The sequence below is a fragment of the Mirounga angustirostris genome, unplaced genomic scaffold (assembly GCF_029215605.1).
Source record: "Mirounga angustirostris isolate CCGP_5_RB_7025 unplaced genomic scaffold, mMirAng1.0.hap1 SCAF_8, whole genome shotgun sequence".
NCBI lineage: Eukaryota > Metazoa > Chordata > Mammalia > Carnivora > Phocidae > Mirounga > Mirounga angustirostris.
In genome coordinates, this window is record NW_026991716.1 from 96,182,666 (window position 1) to 96,199,751 (window position 17,086).

General features: G+C 36.4%; 1 protein-coding gene across 7 annotated transcripts in view; it reads right to left on the reverse strand.

Moving 5' to 3' along the window:
• The window catches only part of REV3L (REV3 like, DNA directed polymerase zeta catalytic subunit), a 182,120-nt gene that overhangs the window by 82,249 nt on the left and 82,785 nt on the right, over positions 1-17,086 (reverse strand). For all 7 annotated transcript variants that reach the window (XR_008505367.2, XM_045865328.3, XM_045865329.3 and 4 more), the window contains exons 10-13: positions 15,266-15,385; positions 11,830-12,067; positions 6,832-6,974; positions 1,102-5,260 (exon numbers count right to left, since the gene is read on the reverse strand). Coding sequence is in view for 6 of the 7 variants with exons in the window: in XM_045865328.3 (XP_045721284.1) it covers positions 1,102-5,260; positions 6,832-6,974; positions 11,830-12,067; positions 15,266-15,385 (4,660 nt within the window). In the remaining variant the exon portion in view is untranslated. The remainder of the gene's footprint in view (positions 1-1,101; positions 5,261-6,831; positions 6,975-11,829; positions 12,068-15,265; positions 15,386-17,086) is intronic.

The following is a 17,086-nucleotide window of genomic DNA, read 5'->3' on the forward strand; positions in this document are numbered from 1 at the left end:
CGCGTTTTGCTATTGGCTCTGTGCGTGTGTGTCTATGTGTCTGTGCATCTGTCTACTGCCTCTCTGAAAAGATTTTTTTTTTTTATGTCACTGGGTTACATATTAACAGTGTTTTACTTTCAAATTATTCCTTATCATGGCACCAAATTTATCATATTGTAGGACTCATTTTGGCACAGCATCTGGCTACAATATTTTATTTATTTTCTATGGATTTTAGTTTGGTTATTCCTATTTTGACTAGGAGCCTCCTACATGGATTCAAATTCTCTCCATTCACAAATCTTTGTACTAGTCTGACCCCACATTACCAATTCCTTTGCAACAACTGTATTTCCAACAGCCTGAAGAAATTCAAGTTCATTATTAAGGGAGAAATTTCAGAGAGCTAACTAACATTTTCTCTTATTTACCACATAGAGCTATGGGATTACTTCCTTTTTAAATAGTCTGTTTGTATGGTTATTATTTTATTTTTTAATTTTTTTATTATGTTCAATTAGCGTTCTTTAAAAAAAGGAGAGATAAAGGGAAGTGAAGTCCGTCTTGCATTCCTAATAACTACAAACTAACAGTAGTAACAATATGATTGAAGATGCTGGCAACATGAAAAGAAAGGGATATAATATAAACAACTTAAAATAATCTTCATTTAGAGATATATCATAGAAGTACTTAAAACATATGTATGCTCATTTTCAAACATGTTTTAAAAATAAAGTTCTTTTAAAAATTGTAAGTTTGTAATTTTAGAAATAAATACCATTTTTAAAACAATAAATGTACTTTTCAAGTATTATGACATCCTTCTTAATCTGCCATCATGTCACGGTGAGCCTCTGCATCTCTAATCCTTAATGTTGACACAGTGTTAACAGTGAGATCTAAGACCAACACTTATCAACTTAAAGTTCTCAAGGTGCAATCAATCATCCAGCTAGTTTGTGAATTTTCTCAGAAGTCCATAATTATGAACCACTTTTACAACGATTTACTTATAAATACAGTATATTACAGCCAGAAAACTAGCAGTCATGTACTAATGTTACATTCATTATAATTATTCAGAGTGACTCAAGGGGAAAAAATAATTCTGATTACCTGGGCTTTTCTGGTACATCAGAAGGATTACTGCAAAATGGTTCCTGGTAAATAGTTTCTGAAAGGTCATGATCCAATAAAGTGGCCATAATTTCTTCCCTACTTGGTGGGGACATAAGTGGTTTCAGGATGTGAGCAGTTCGAGAGGTGAAACTGCCGTTTTTAGATTGTGAGGGAGAGCTGGTAGACCTTGGTGAACTATCAGGAGTTGGTGTCAATATATCATTGTTTCTTGAAACATACAATTCTAAATCTTCAGAGGCTGCATCCAGAAGTTCACCATCAGGGGAGGATAGTATTGTAGTAAAAGAGGTATTGACTGAGTCAAGAGACTGTTGCATCTCTTTTCTGGTATGACCTTGAATCCAGTCTGAAGTGCCTGGCTGTGAGAGGCTAAGAAACACTTCTTTGCTTACTGAACTCCTATTCAATCTGGATTTTTCATTTAGACAGTCCTCTGCCTGCTGGACACAGAAAGAATCCATTATTGAATTAGAGCGAGTTGTTAGAGGATGAAAGCTACTTTTCCACTGGTTGTGGTGATGACTCTCATTGCTATCTATGGATGACTTCTCAAATAGTTCAGGACTTAGAGTTTTAGATCGAATCCACGAGGCTGAGTCTGAGGCATGATGTTTGTCTTCATCACACTTCTGGTTATCATGACTTAAAAACTCATTTTTTTCTATAGTTTGTCCTGGGAAAAGATCCTGAACTGCATCACTTAGGAATTTCTGAGGCAAATTCTGATCAGCTGGGACAAACTGACTTCCAGAATAAAAGCTACAAAATCCAGTTTGACCTATTGTATTAATATCAAAATTATAATTATGTTCAGGAGACAAGCTATCTTCAAGTGAATAACAACTCTCAAAACCTGGATCTGAAAAAAAGACGGGACTGTCATCTGATAGAGAGTTATCCAACTGGCCAGAGTTTTGTAAATTTAGAGAGTCTACTTTAAGAAGTTTGGGAATTTTTTCTTTAGGTTTTGTACTTCTGGGAGTTCGAGGTTTTCTTGAAGATGTTACTGATCGTGTTCGTTTAATCGTTTTGTTTTGTTCAAGGGAACCAGAAATATTTTTGTTTGGTTGATGTTTATTAGATAATGGGTCTTGCATAATATTTGCATTTTGTGCTTTCTGCTGTCTTTTCTGTAACAATTCTTTTAGAACTGCCAGTCCAGACTGGCCTTCACCAAATGTTGAAGGTGTTGACACATTTCGACTTTTACACTGAGAAAGTGCTTTGGTTTGTGAAATTGCTTCTGACAACGACCTCTGTTTTACCCTTTCAGGTTTAAAATTTGACATATCTAAAATAAAACCCCTTTGTTTTTGCTCCCATGCTATTTGTTTGATTGGACTTCTCAAGGAAGTTACAAAGCAATTATTAGGCATTTGGCTTTCCTCTGAAGCTGCATTTCCTGGAGAACAAGTTTCGCTGTGCTTTGACTGTTCTGCCATGCACACAATCTGCTGCTGACTGTCTTTGCAATGCAAAAAATTAGGGGCATACGCCTGGTCTGGCTTTGATTCTAAAGAATTACGATATTCATTTAACTTTCCGGTAGATGACAAATAGTTTTTTTGTGTATTTGCATTCTCTTCTGTCTTTGGAGACATTATACCCGAAGATATCTGTGTATTCTGTGCTACCTGAGACAAATGGTTGGAAAGATCAAATATATTTTTTTGAATCAAGGTTGATTCCTTTAGAGTAAACATAGCATTTTGGTTATGAGACCTCTGAACATTAATTTTTGAGATTCCAGGTCCCAAAGAACTACAAACAACTGATGAATGCAAATCATCTCGTGAGCTGGGTAATGTCTGCAAATCTACAGGCTTCTTGCTTTCTAAAAAAGAAGGAAAGCAACCAGATAAATTCTGTTGTGCATGAATTCCGGTGGGCAAGGGGGCAGAAAGGGGATGATCTATAGCACAGCCCATTAGTGACACATCTTTCTGTTTAAAAAGTAATTGAGAGCCTCCAGAACTATTTGAGGTCTCAGACACATTCTGATGTTTCAGCACAAACTTAACTTCAGCACTAGACTGAGATTTTATTTTTTCATCTTTAGCTGTTATATGCTTTCTTGACATAACTTTCTCATTTGTTTTTTGTTTCTGTTTTGCTCTCTGTTTCTTTTTTCCATCATCTACTTTATTTGTCTGATTTCGTTTGTTCCTTTTCTTAGTAACTACAGAGGGATTAACAAGCTTGGTTTTCGATTTCTTAACCTGCGCTCTTGCTCGACTATTTTTTTCCATACGGGAATTAACAGTCTTGTTATTACATGCATTAGGACCCTTAAAAAGCACTGCTTCTTTATCTGCAGCAGCCATCATCTCTTCAGCTCTTGGATCTGTGGGAGACCAGCAGCGAGGGGGAGAAGAATTTATGGGACTTGTGCTTCTCTCAGAAAGAAAACCTAGTTTAGACATAACATCACTATAATTCAAGTCACAGTCTTCGGTTTCAGCATTGTAAGATGGCGAGGGAGGAGACAGGATAGCATGTGACCGTTTTCGCCTGAAAGACAAAGTTCTTTTAATATTTTCACTATTTGTCCTTTGTTGCTTACCAGTTTTTTTCTTAGCAGACTTATGTTTTGATTTTCTTCTGTGACTTTTCTTTGGTGTTAGTGGATAAATGGGATATTTGGTTGCAGGGGAGTCAGGAACTTTTGGCCAAAAATCCTTCAAAGGTGCAAGCTTTTTATATAGTTCCATTTTTTCCTCTGTCAATATAACTTGTTTTTCTTTAGAGTCTATTTTTCCTAGCTTCACAAGCATATTTTTTCTCCCTCTAAATCTATTAATAATAATATACTTTATGATGACAGGGGGTAGCTTTTTAGACATTTTTCTTCGTTTTCGAGATTTGAGAGTTCCATCTAAACTTTCACCAATTTCCATGGGATGAGGTAGGCTAATTTTTGAGTTGTGTGTTACAAAACTTGACTCACTATCTTCAGTCTCATAATTTACCTTGCGTTTGGCTCTAAGTGTATATTTATTTCCAAACAATCCAAAGGACTGCTCAGTTTCTAAGGTTCCATCTCCAAAGTGACAGTCTATGAAACTGTCTGCGGGTGTTTTATTTTCAAAAGCTCCGCGGGTGACTTTAATTAAATCACTGGCCAATATGTTATCCTTCTCAGGATTACTATTACAAGGATTATTTTGTATACAATTATCTTTTGTGGATACAGTCTCACTAGTTTTGGTAGAAGTCTCTTGATGACCTATAAGCTTCTTTTTATTCATTTTTAACCGGGACTGTTTACTGCTGGGTTGTAGTTTGTACGTGACAGGAGAGAGTTTCTGTGGTCTGAGACAGTTGGAAAGAACAACACTGGGAAAAAACATATAATGTGCTGCTTGCTGGCTGAGGCTTGGCTTTTCTGTTTTATGTTCTTGAAACTCTTCATATCTAATTTTAAGTTTATTTAGCCCACTTTCATCAGCAATGCTATCAAGAGAATGTACCATAGTTCTATTCTCTCCTGTGCATGAGAGCAATTCACAATTTTCAGTTAAGGATGAAGGGAATAAACTATTTAGAGCTGTGCTGTTTCCTTTTTCATTTCCTTCAGAGGATAATTTATTCTTTGAATGACTTAGGTCAGAAAAGTTGAAAGAATTTTTGCCCAATGTACTTTCACTATTATGACGGTTCATGTGTATAAAAGGGGCATCCTTATCAATTTTTCTAATATTTGTATACTTTCTACTTGGTACTTGTCTTGTAACAGATTGAATATCTTCTTCATAATCAAAAATACTACTTTCACAGGAAGATACTGGGAGGGTATCTTTCTTACTTTCTTTATGAGAGTTTTCTGAATGGACAGAATTGCTCAAAGATCCAGGGTATTTCATAGAGTAAGTGCTTTCATTGGTAAAAGCAGCAACTGAATGATCTAGACATTTTTCTATGTTGTTTGGCTGTGGAAGTTCCTCAATTAAATCTTCCTTCTTCAAAACATGGGAAGAAAGGGCACTTGTGTGTTTACACTGAAAGGTAATCTTAGCAGAAGATGGGGGTTCTAATGTAGCAGCATCTTTGTGAAAGATGGAAGGTTTTACTGATAGCTTGCTTGTTGCAATCACAGAAGAGTGAGTCCTAGAATTTTCGTTGTTCAATGGATTGTCTGAAACCGGGAAAAAAAGAATTTATTTCACTTCCATGCTTTTAATTTTTAAAATATTTTTCCATACTATCACCATGAAAGAAACTATATGAAATTAAGTTTCTATGCTTAAAATGGTTATCTCAAAAGGTCATTCCTATCATTAAGATAATAACTCAATCTAAGTAATCAGGAAGTCAGTTATACTTGATTATTAGTCATTATTTTAAATACATATTCCTTTGGTCAGAAATAAATTATATTAGGGGTGCCTGGGTGGCTCAGTTGGTTGAGCATCTGACTCTCAATTTTAGCTCAGGTCATGATCTAAGGGTTCTGGGATCGAGCTCTGTATTGGGCTCTGCACAGAGCATGGACCTGCTTGAGATTCTCTCCCTCTCCCTCTTCACCTCCCCCGGCTCATGTTCTCGCTCTCTCTCTCAAAAAAAAAATTAAAAATAAAAATTAAAAAAAAAAGAAATAAATTAGATTAATATTCAGTGCCTTTGTGGTGAATAGGGAAAAAACTGTCACCTTGAAAATTTTTCATAAAACAATACGCTTCTTTGTATTATCACTTCAAATAAGCTGAGCACATTTTTTCTCAAGTTTTTTTTTGTTTTTATGATTTTTTAAAGATTTTATTTATTTAGGGCGCCTGGGTGGCTTAGTTGGTTAAGCGACTGCCTTCGGCTCGGGTCATGATCCTGGAGTCCTGGGATCGAGTCCCACATCGGGCTCCCTGCTCAGCAGGGAGTCTGCTTCTCCCCCTGACCCTCCCCACTCTCATGCTCTATCTCATTCTCTCTCTCAAATAAATAAATAAAATCTTTAAAAAAAAAAAAAGATTTTATTTATTTATTTGACTGAGAGAGACACAGTGAGAGAGGGAACACAAGCAGGGGGAGTGGGAGAGGGAGAAACAGGCTTCCTGCGGAGCAGGGAGCCCGATGTGGGGCTTGATCCCAGGACCCTGAGATCATGACCTGAGCCGAAGGCAGATGCCCAATGACTGAGCCACCCAGGCGCCCCTTTTCTCAAGTTTTTATTTAAATTCGAGTTAACATCTGAACATATTTCTTATAGTCTCTTATGCTACTTAAATGTTAACATGATTAAAGTTTATGAAGTTTTAAATCAGTGATTTACAAATGTGCTCTTAGAAATGAGAAATAAGCATATATCCACATTCTTTCAAAAGAAAAAATCTTAGAGAAGGACAAAACATAATAGATAGTATTGTCAAAGCCTCACACTCAACCGACTTTGTATGTGTGATTAGTTTTATTTTTATTTTTTTAAGATTTTATTTATTCATTTGAGACACAGAGATAGAGAGAGAGAGAGAGAGAGAGAGAGAGAGAAAGCATGAGCAGGGAGAGAGGCAGAGGGAGAGGGAGAAGCAGGCTCCTCGCTGAGCCAGGAGCCCGATGCGGGGCTCGATCCCAGGACCCTGGGATCACGACCTGAGCCGAAGGCAGACGCTTAACCATCTGAGCCACCCAGGAGCCCCTGTGTGATTACAGTTTTAAAATCAAATACATTTTTAGCTGCTAAATCATGAAATGCTCTCAGTATATTAGTTTACTTACCACTATTTTCATCTGCAGTTCCATCTAACTGAGGTATAGAAAGATTGGCTAGAAGCAAACTGTTATTACTCCATTCCATTTCTTCTTCTGAAGATGAATCATCTTCTTCAGTTGAGCTTCTATGGGTATTTCTACACAGTGATCTACAGAATATTAAGATTCAGTAGTGAGTATGATCATAGAAAAAAGCATGTCAGATTAGTAAAATTTGCTTAATCTGATGATATAATAGTAAACTGAAGAGATCTGAAAATTATAACCTTAGAAAAGATTTATTTTGCTTTAGTATCATGTCCTATAAAAAGTTACTGCAGATAAACTTAAAATCCTTTTCATGTGAGCTAGAAAACACCATCATTCCTGTATCCAAAGCTCCACAGTATCCTGGACTACCATATCTAATCATGTTCTTCCTTATATTCTCCCCCTCATCCTATTATTAGATATAGATAACAGCTGGGGTGAGAACCCAATAACTTCTAAAAAAGGTGGCATCCCGGCACATTTTAAGAAGTCTCCACAAATATACAATCTCTACATTGTGAACTGGAAAAAACAAACAAAAAGGTAAGCAAGGGGGTACTCAGGTCAGGCTGAAAGAGGAAACAGGGATCAGAGGGGCTAGGAAGTGGTACAGGTTTTGAGTCAATCCCAGCATTGGCTCTAAAGCAGGTTAAAGAAGAATTCAGATGGACTGTGAAGTCCAGATAATCTCTTCAGGATTCATCTCTTACCGATTTAAATCTTTTCACTAGGTCCCAGCTTGATACTTTCCTTTCTATCCATACCTAAGTTTTTCTTTCTCTTGTCTCAAAAATTTGAAAATGTCCCTTAATTATATGTACAACAGTTTCTACATTAATGCTTTACCAAATCACAATTTGTACTAAAATCATTGTCTTAAGAGCTGAATTATTAGAGGTCATCTAGTCCAATTTTCTACTCAATGCAAAAACCTTATTTTTAACAGATGACAAAATCTCCACTTTTACATTCTCAGTGTAAGGGGCTTGCTGTTTCACAGGTTAATCTTTTCTATTATTAATTGTTAGTGATTTTCTTCCTTTATTACACAGAATTTTCCAAATTCCATTCATTATTCCTGCTTTTGTCCTGTGTTGCTATATGCAGCCTATGCTATTTTCCACATAACTCTAAAATATTTGAAGGCATTTATAATTTGTCCCATAATTCCTCTCTAATTAGACCAAACATTATCTATTCTTCCTACTGTTCTTTAAAAGTGAGTGTTGGGAATGCAATCTAGTGCAGCCACTCTGGAAAACAGCATGGAGTTTCCTCAAAAAGTTGAAAATAGAGCTACCCTATGACCCAGCAATTGCACTCCTAGGGATTTACCCCAAAAGATACAAATGTAGTGATCCCAAGGAGCACCTGCACCCCAATTTATAGCAGCAATGTCCACAATAGCCAAACTATGGAAAGAGCCCAGATGTCCACTGATAAATGAATGGATAAAGAAGATGTGGTGTATGTATATACACAATGCAATACTAAGCCATCAAAAAAAAAAAAAAAAAAGAAATCTTGCCATTTGCAATGAAGTGGATCGAACTAGAGGGTATTATGCTAAGCAAAATAAGTCAATCAGAGAAAGGCAATTACCATATGATCTCACTCTAAGTGGAATTTAAGAAACAAAACAGGATCATAGGGGAAGGGAGGGAAAAATAAAACAAAATGAAATCAGAGAGGGAGACAAACCATAAGAGACTCTTAACCATAGGAAATTAAGGGTTGCTGGAGGGGAAGGGGGCTGAGGGGATGGAGTAAATGAGTGATGGACATTAAGGAGGGCACGTGATGTAATGAGCACTGGGTATTATATAAGACTGATAAATCACTGACATCTACCTCTGAAACCAATAATATGTTAATTAAATTTAAATAAATAAATAAATAAATAAATAAATAAATAAATAAATAAATAAATAAAAGTGACAATGTTCATAGATCCTTCCTTTTCTTCCTCTTCTTTCCCTTTCCTGTCCTTTCTCAGGATTCTTAAAATACGGAACTCAGGGCATACAACACTACAGACTTATTGTGCTTTTTTTTTTTTTTAAAGATTTTATTTGCTAGAGAGAGCATAGGCGAGAGAATGAGTGAGAGTACAAGCAGGGGGAGCTGCAGGCAGAGGGAGAAGCAGGCTCCCCGCTGAGCAAGGAGCCTGATGTGGGACTCGATCCCAGGACCCTGGGATCATGACCTGAGCCGAAGGCAGCCGCTTAACCGACCGAGCCACCCAGGCGTCCCTATTGTGCTCTTAATAAAATCATGGCTTTCCCACAGAAACTCTTAAGCCCAGAGTGAGCTGAAGGTCTGTCTAGTCTGTATTTATAAAGCTGACTGACTGAACCTAAACATATGACTCTATATACTTCATCTAGATACAGCCCTTGCATGAGTCTATATACTTTATTAGGCATCACCTATTTAGTTTTGAGGCATTTTTGGATCTATATTCTGTCATCCAAAGAATTATCAATCTCTAATATTTGTGACAATCTCAATCCAATCTAGCATACTTGGCATTTAAGCATTTATGTTGTTTTTTAAATGCAAAGTCATGTAAGTTCTTGTGAACCCACCTAATTGGTCACTACTGCCATGTATTCTCCTTATCTACAAGGATGTTATGTAAGACTTTACCAAATGTGTGGTTGAAATTAAGACTCGATATAACATTCCCCTAAATAACCATATTTAAAAAGGATATAAAGACTGTAGAGCATGACTTGAACACATGAAGGTTCCTGATACTCTCTGCTTCCCTTTCCAAGTGCCCATGTTTACCTAATAATCATAATTATTACCCCTATTATAAAGGAGAACTAGAGGCAAGGAGGAGACCAGTTAAAAAGTGAATCATAGTATTCCAGATAAATGATAATGAAGGCCCAAACTAGGAAATTACCTTGGGAGGGAGGGGGGTGGAAGAATAGAACGGCAAAGGAGGGCAAGTCAAATACAACACTGAAGGTGCAAACTTCCAAATGTTGGGGAGAATTATTATTACAGAAATAAGAACAGAGAAACAAGAACAAAGCCATTTTATAGGTTGATGTGGTTGAGGCATTTCCCAGTAGGATATTTCATGGAAAGATTTATAAAGTTTATATTAAAAAATTGAAAAACTTATAGAAGAGCTATAAAAATTTGTCTTTCACCTTTTTTTTTTTTTTTAACAGATAGGAAATACTGACAAAAGACATTTTATGACATTGTTGAGGGTCAAATCTATCAGGAAATCAAATACCGATTCTGTCTGGACCAGGTAGCACTAGTTCTTCAAAGGTCAAGGGCTGAGTCTTTGAATGATTTATCACTGTCACAGCAAAGGGAACTGAGTACATGAATCTAGGAAAAGTATGAAATAATATTTTGCAGGTCTGGATTCTCCACCCATAGGATGAAAATGGAATTCAATGAGGGAGCATACTGTGAAAATATCGAAGAAAGGGTTCTGATGTATACTCAGATAACAAGAGAATTTCAAACAAAGAGTTCAGAAGTTTTAGTATTGTCTACATAAGTTTAAAGGAGAGGCATACTCAGTGTTTCAGGCTCAAAGGACTCATCTTTTTCTACACACAGAACATATAACTCAAACCAATTAGTCTCACAAGAAACTGACTTCGAAAACCACAGTGCCATCTTATTCATTTAGCTTGAGAAATGAACCAGAATACCAGTCTCTGTTTCTGAGACTCTTTTATTTATTTGCTTTTAATATTTAATTCCTTCAGTCTAATCAGACCTAAAGGCTATTTCTTGTCTTCAAGCTGACTCTGTAACTGTTGCTGTAACCCATATAACTCTCAGGGGGCATTCTTTTTCCTCAAGTTCACAGGTAAGGAGGCACTTCTACTTTGCCCCACTTACTAGCCACACATATTAATACTATATTTATAATTTCTAAGTTAGGTTTATGGGGGTAGAAGAAACTGGAGGAAGGTGGTCAAAGGGTACAAATTTACAGTTATAAGATAAATACTAGGGATGTAATGTACAACATTGCGACTATATTACCACTCCTGTAGGATTTTTTTTTTTTTTTAAAGATTTTATTTATTTGAGAGAGAGCGAGAGAGAGTGCAGGAGCATGAGCAGGGGGAAAGGGGAAAGGGAGAAGGAGAAGCAAGGCTCCCCACTGAGCAGGGAACCCCACGTGGGGCTTGATCCCAGGACCCTGAGATCATGACCTGAGCCGAAGGCAGAGCTTAACCGACTGAGCCACCCAGGCGCCCCACCACTCCTGTAGGATGAAAGAGGAAAGTTGTTAGAGTGAATCCTGAGAGTTCTCATTACAAGAAGAAACCTTTTTTTCCTTTTTTCCCCTCCATTTCTTTTTATTTTATCTATATGCGATGATAAGTGTTAACTAAACTTATTTGTGGTAGTCATTTAATAATATACGTAAGGTCAAATCTTTATGCTGTACAACTGAAACTCCTATAGTGATATAGGTCAATTATATCTCAATAAAACTTGAAAAAAAACCCACTTAGGTTTAATCTTTTAATAAAACTGGAAAAAAACACCTAGGTTTAATCTTTTTGAATATAGCAAAATCTTATTCTGCTTAGAATATGAAGTTTATGCCACATGAAAAACAAAGCACTACTTTAAAGGGATTTAAAAGAAGACTATTTATTTTTTGAGATTTTATTTATTTATTTGACAGAAAGATAGACAGCATAAGTAGGCAGAGTGGCAGGCAGAGGCAGAGGGAGAAGCAGGCTCTCCGCTGAGCAGGGAGCCAGACGCGGGGCTCGATCCCAGGACCCCAGGATCATGACCTGAGCCAAAGGCAGCCGCTTAACCGACTGAGCCACCCAGGTGCCCCAAAAGGAGACTATTTAGTTTATAAGGTATTTATATTATGAATAATAGTAAAAAATAATTTCTAATTAAAGAATAGTGATAAATGACAACAGGAAATTATTAAAGTAACTGAAATAACTAAAAAGTTACCTCTTTTTGGCACAAGGTTCTTCAATATTGCTGTCCCATCTCTGAGACATCACCAAACTAAGCTCCATTTCTTCTTTTTCAATCTGTGGTTCATTTTCTTCATCGTCACTATTTTGGGGATTTTTAGTGTTTCCAAAGAAATGACATGGTGATGGCATCCTATTTCTTCCCCCCTGATATCCATCATTTTCCAAACCAGCAAGAAGATGTACCAGAGCCTCGTCAGGACTACTGTCCACTATAAAACAAGTGAAGCATCACTAACAAGTAACTTTTCTAAATAATTCAACAATTCAGATCAATTACAAAACAACAAAATCACAGATGCTGGCACATACTGAAAGAATACAGCTCATGCAAAGACTTTTGTGTTGATGTAGCTCTTTTATCAAAGTGTGATGATCCTTGGACTCTTTGTATTGTAATGATTTTGTGTCCTCATTAAAAAGAAGATTCCCAGAACCCATCTTCCATCTTTTGAATCAGAACTTCTGAGTTAGGGCCCAGGAAGATGCATTTTGACAAGCTGTCCAAGCTCTTACTGCACAATTAAGCTTGAGGAGCACTAAACCAAATAGGGTCACCAGAGTTCAAAACAAAATCAAAATACGTAATAAATATATGAATGAATGCTAAGGAAGAAGTGCCTTAAAAACAATACATGTGAGCACGTTATTCTCACTTAAGTTTCATTTAGCTCATAGGATAGTTAAATGAAACCTGTGGTTGAAAAACACAAGAGAGCTTGAAAGTGGTCAATGACATTACTTAAAAAACCTTGAAGACTACAGTGAGATGCCACTTCATATGCACTATGCTTGCCAAATCAAGACAAGTAATAAGTATTGGAAAGGAAGTGGAAGAAATTAGAACCTTCCTATATTGCCAGTCAGACTGTAAAATGGTGCAGCAGCTTTGGAAAAAAGTTTGATGGTTCACTGAAATGTTAAACATAGTTACCATATGACACAGCAGTTCCACTCCTGGTATATAACCAAGATAACTAAAAACATACGTCCACACAAAAACCTATACATGAATAACCACAGCAGTATCATTCGTAATGGCCAAAAATGTGGAAACAACTCACATAACCATCATCTGAAGAATGGATAAATGAACTATGGTATATCCATATGAGGGAATATTATTCAGTAGTGAAAAGGAATGAAATACTGATACATGCTACAACTTGAATGAACCTTGAAAACATTATGCTAAGTGAAAGAAGCCACAAACAAAAGGTTTTATGATTCCATTTATATGAAATGACCCAAACAGGTAAATCCAGGAAAAAAGAGAATAGACTAGTGGTTTCCAAGAGCTGAGAGAAGGAAGAATGAGGAGTGACTGCTAATGGCTATAGGGCTGCTTTTTAGGGTGATAAAAATGTCCTGGAATTAGATAGTGGTAATGGTTGCATAACTCTGTGAACAAGACAAAAATCACTGAACTGGGGGTGCTTAGGTGGATCAGTTGGTTAAGCATCTACCTTCAGCTAAGGTCATGATCTCAGGGTCCTAGGATCGAGCCCCATGTTGGGTTCCCTGTTCAGTGGGGAGTCTGCTTCTCCTTCTGCCCATCCTCCCCATTTGTGCTCTCTCTCTCAAATAAATAAATAAAAATCTTTTAAAAAATCACTGAACCATACACATTAGAAGGTAAATTTTCTGGTATATGAAATATCTCAATAAAAGGTATTATTTAAAAAAAGGGGGGGTTGTGCCTGGGTGGCTCAGTTGGTTAAACATCTGACTCTTGGTTTTGGCTCAGGTCATGATTTCAGGGTTGTGAGATTGAGCTCAGCAGGGAGTCTGCTTGATATTCTCTCTCTTCCTCTCCTTCTGCCCACCCCCCATGCATGCGCTCTCATTCCCTCTCTCTCAAATAATAAATCTTAAATAAATAACAAATAATAAATAAATCTTAAAAAAAAAGACCACGAAGACGGAGGTTTGTTCTAATACACAACTTTTTTCTCTGTAAAATGAGATAATGCACTCCCTATTTACTAAAACATCAGGTTTCATATTTTCTTCATTCACATTAAAGAAATTGGATCAATTATACTACCAAATACAAAGGCAAAAATAAAGATGTTGCTTAAAAGAGCCATTTTGGCAAAAATGTCTCTCTTATTTTAAAGATTTTATTTATTTTGACAGAGAGAGTGAGTACAAGAAGGGGGAGCAGCAGGCAGAGGGAGAGGGAGAAGCAGGCTCCCTGCTCAGTAGGGGTGTGGGGCTCAGTCCCAGGACCTTGAGATCATGACCTGAGCTGAAGGCAGATGCTTAACTGCCTGAGCTACCCAGGCGCCCCTACAAATCTTTTCTTAAACCTAGAATTGCAGTTCATTTTTCCTGTCTCATTCTTAAAAAAAAAAAGATTAATATTAGGCAAATGAATTATAGATATTTGACTTTCAGATCTTGGACTAACATTGAGATTGCATTTTTGCAACCTTAGGCAAGGTGGAATTTATCTACTAATGATATATTCTATTTGCCTCATGTAATGAAATAAGGATATGTCTCTCTCAGTCTCTTTTTCAATTCCTTCATTTTCTCTATGTTCCTCTCTTTCAGCTGCTTATTTTTTCTCTGGATCATTTCTTTCTGCATATGCCATTTATTTATAAAGGAAAAAAAGTTTTCTACTTCTGTCTCAAATATTCTTGATCTATGACTGTGTACAATACTTTTGGTATTGTTCCTAGTCAATTTGTGTTCCATTCAAATGAAAATGAAGATAACAGACAGAGGACACTGTAGAAAGCTGGGAACACATTTGATACAATAAGAATGAAAAAATAGAAAGTTCGCAAAGAAACATAAAATCACTAACCAAGCAATAAAAGAGGCATGAAACTCAATGACATCTCACTTTTTGCAATGAAATTTTAAATAAATTTCTGAAAAACATGTCAGTAATTTAGACTATATTAATGAAATGAAATCTAGCAAATGGCTTATGACGCTAATGAAAATGCGTTTAGAGAGATGCAAAAACATGCAGAAATAAAGGTCATAGTCTACCCAAACAAAAATTAATGGCTTAAAAGTAACTGTTCAGAGAAATTTCTGATACTCACCAAGAAAGAATTATGGTATTTTATTAAAGTACTCAACTTTGGAAAACTTTAACTCAAAATGAATGCATTTTCCCCCCTAAACCAATATGGTCTTCCTCCAACCAAAGTGAAGTTAAAAAAAAAAGCAAAGGAATTATTTTCTTTCACAATTGTTTTTTAGAAAAAGCTGTGTAAAAAACAAAAAACAAAGCTACTTCATTTAATTCAAGGCTTCATTTTATACTTACAGTAAGGATTTATTGAACATGCAACATTAATCTTTCCAAACCAAAGGAAAAATACCCCCTCACATAACACACTTTCATTGATTAACATACTGAAATTTTTGGTAGAATTGTTACTTACAGAAAACTGGTGACTCACTCAGTCTTTGGGTCAAAGGCTGAAAAGTCTGACTATTTTCCATGAGGTTCAAAATTGCTTCTTCATTAATAAGAGCTTCCTCCACTTTGTGTGTAGTGTGACCTTAAGATGACAAAGAATACAAAAACATTAAAGCAACAGCTTAAATCTAAAATTTACTGTTTAAAATTTGTGTAAATTAGGAAGCATGACGATGCAAACCTACTTAAAATTTTGAAGTGTTAGTGATATATGTTAAATAAAAACATAATAAAATTTAGTAAAAGCCACAGGAATATCTAACCAGTTACGTGGAGTAATTAAAAAAGGGAAAAAAAACCCAAAACCCAGGGGTGCCTGGGTGGTGCAGTCGGTTAAGCCTCTGATTCTTGGTTTCGGCTCAGGTCATAGCCTCAGGGTCGTAAGATGGAGACCCACATTGGGCTCCATGCTCAACAAGGAGTCCGCTTAGAATTTTTCTCTCCCTCTCCCCTTTGCCCCTCCCCCCCCCGCTTGTGCTTACGTGTGCACAATACACTCTCCCTCAAATAAATCTTTTAAAAAATTTTTAAAAATTAAAAAAAAAAAACCCAAACCCCTCAGTCTGTGAATCACTAAATATTTACAATCTCTTTAGCCCTGTACAGTTATATTACTCTGATTAAATTAAAATATACACAGGGAAAAGAGTAATTTCTTTATTCTCTATGGCTTAAAAATTACAAATTAATTTTACATTTCTCCACTTTCAACTCATGATCTAAAAATTTGTTCTTCAACATGTGATTTTAATAAGCCTAATTTGAACTGCTGGATTAAATAATTTTAAGAATAAAGATAAAATGAGTCTCATAATCTAGTGAAAGGGAGAGAGAGAGAGATAGTAACAAGCAAATAGCAGCAGGAAATAGCAGAAAAGGGAAGGCAGTTAGAGCTAACTGGAAAACAGTTCCCCTCCCCCCACTCATGCACTTTCTCTCTCATATAAGTAAAATCTTTTTATTTTTTTATTTTTAAAGATTTTATTTATTTGACACAGAGAGAGAGAGAGCACAAGCAAGGGGAGCGGCAGAGGGAGAGGGAGAAGCAGACTCTGCTGAGCAGCCCGATGCGGGGCTCGATCCGAGGACCCTGGGATCATGACCTGAGCCAAAGGCAGCCACTCAACTGACTGAGCCACCCAGGCGCCCCTCTCATATAAGTAAAATCTTAAACAAACAAATAGAAATCTTGAGTGGTGCCTGGGTGGCTCAGTCAGTTGGACAACCAACTCTTGGTTTCCACTTGGGTGGTGATCTCAGGGTTGTGAGACTGGACCCTGCTTGGACTTCACGCTCAGTGCAGAGTCTGCTTGAGATTCTTTCCCCCTTCCTCTCCCTCTAGCTATGCCCCTCCCCCTGCTCCTGCACGTGCGCGCTCTCTCAAATAAATAAATAAATAAAATCTTTAAAAAAAGGAAATAGTAATCTTGAGTAGACCTGTAACAATTATGGAAATTAAATCAGTAGTTTAAAATCCCCTCTATTTTCCATGCCCCAACACAAAATTCACCTACAAGAAACTATGCAGTCTGGATGTCTTTATAGATGAGATCTATCAAATCTCCAAGAAATAGATTATACAAATCTAATAAAAATTGTTTTTTTTTTAATTGAAATATAGTTGACATACAATGTTATATTAGTTTTGGTTGTACAACATAGTGATTTGACAATTCTATATATTATTAAAATTCTTGAAGAGTTCAAAAAGAAAGAAAACTCCACAACTCAATGGGGCAAAGTATGGCTCTTTCTCAATTATTAAAAACAAAAAGAATAAATT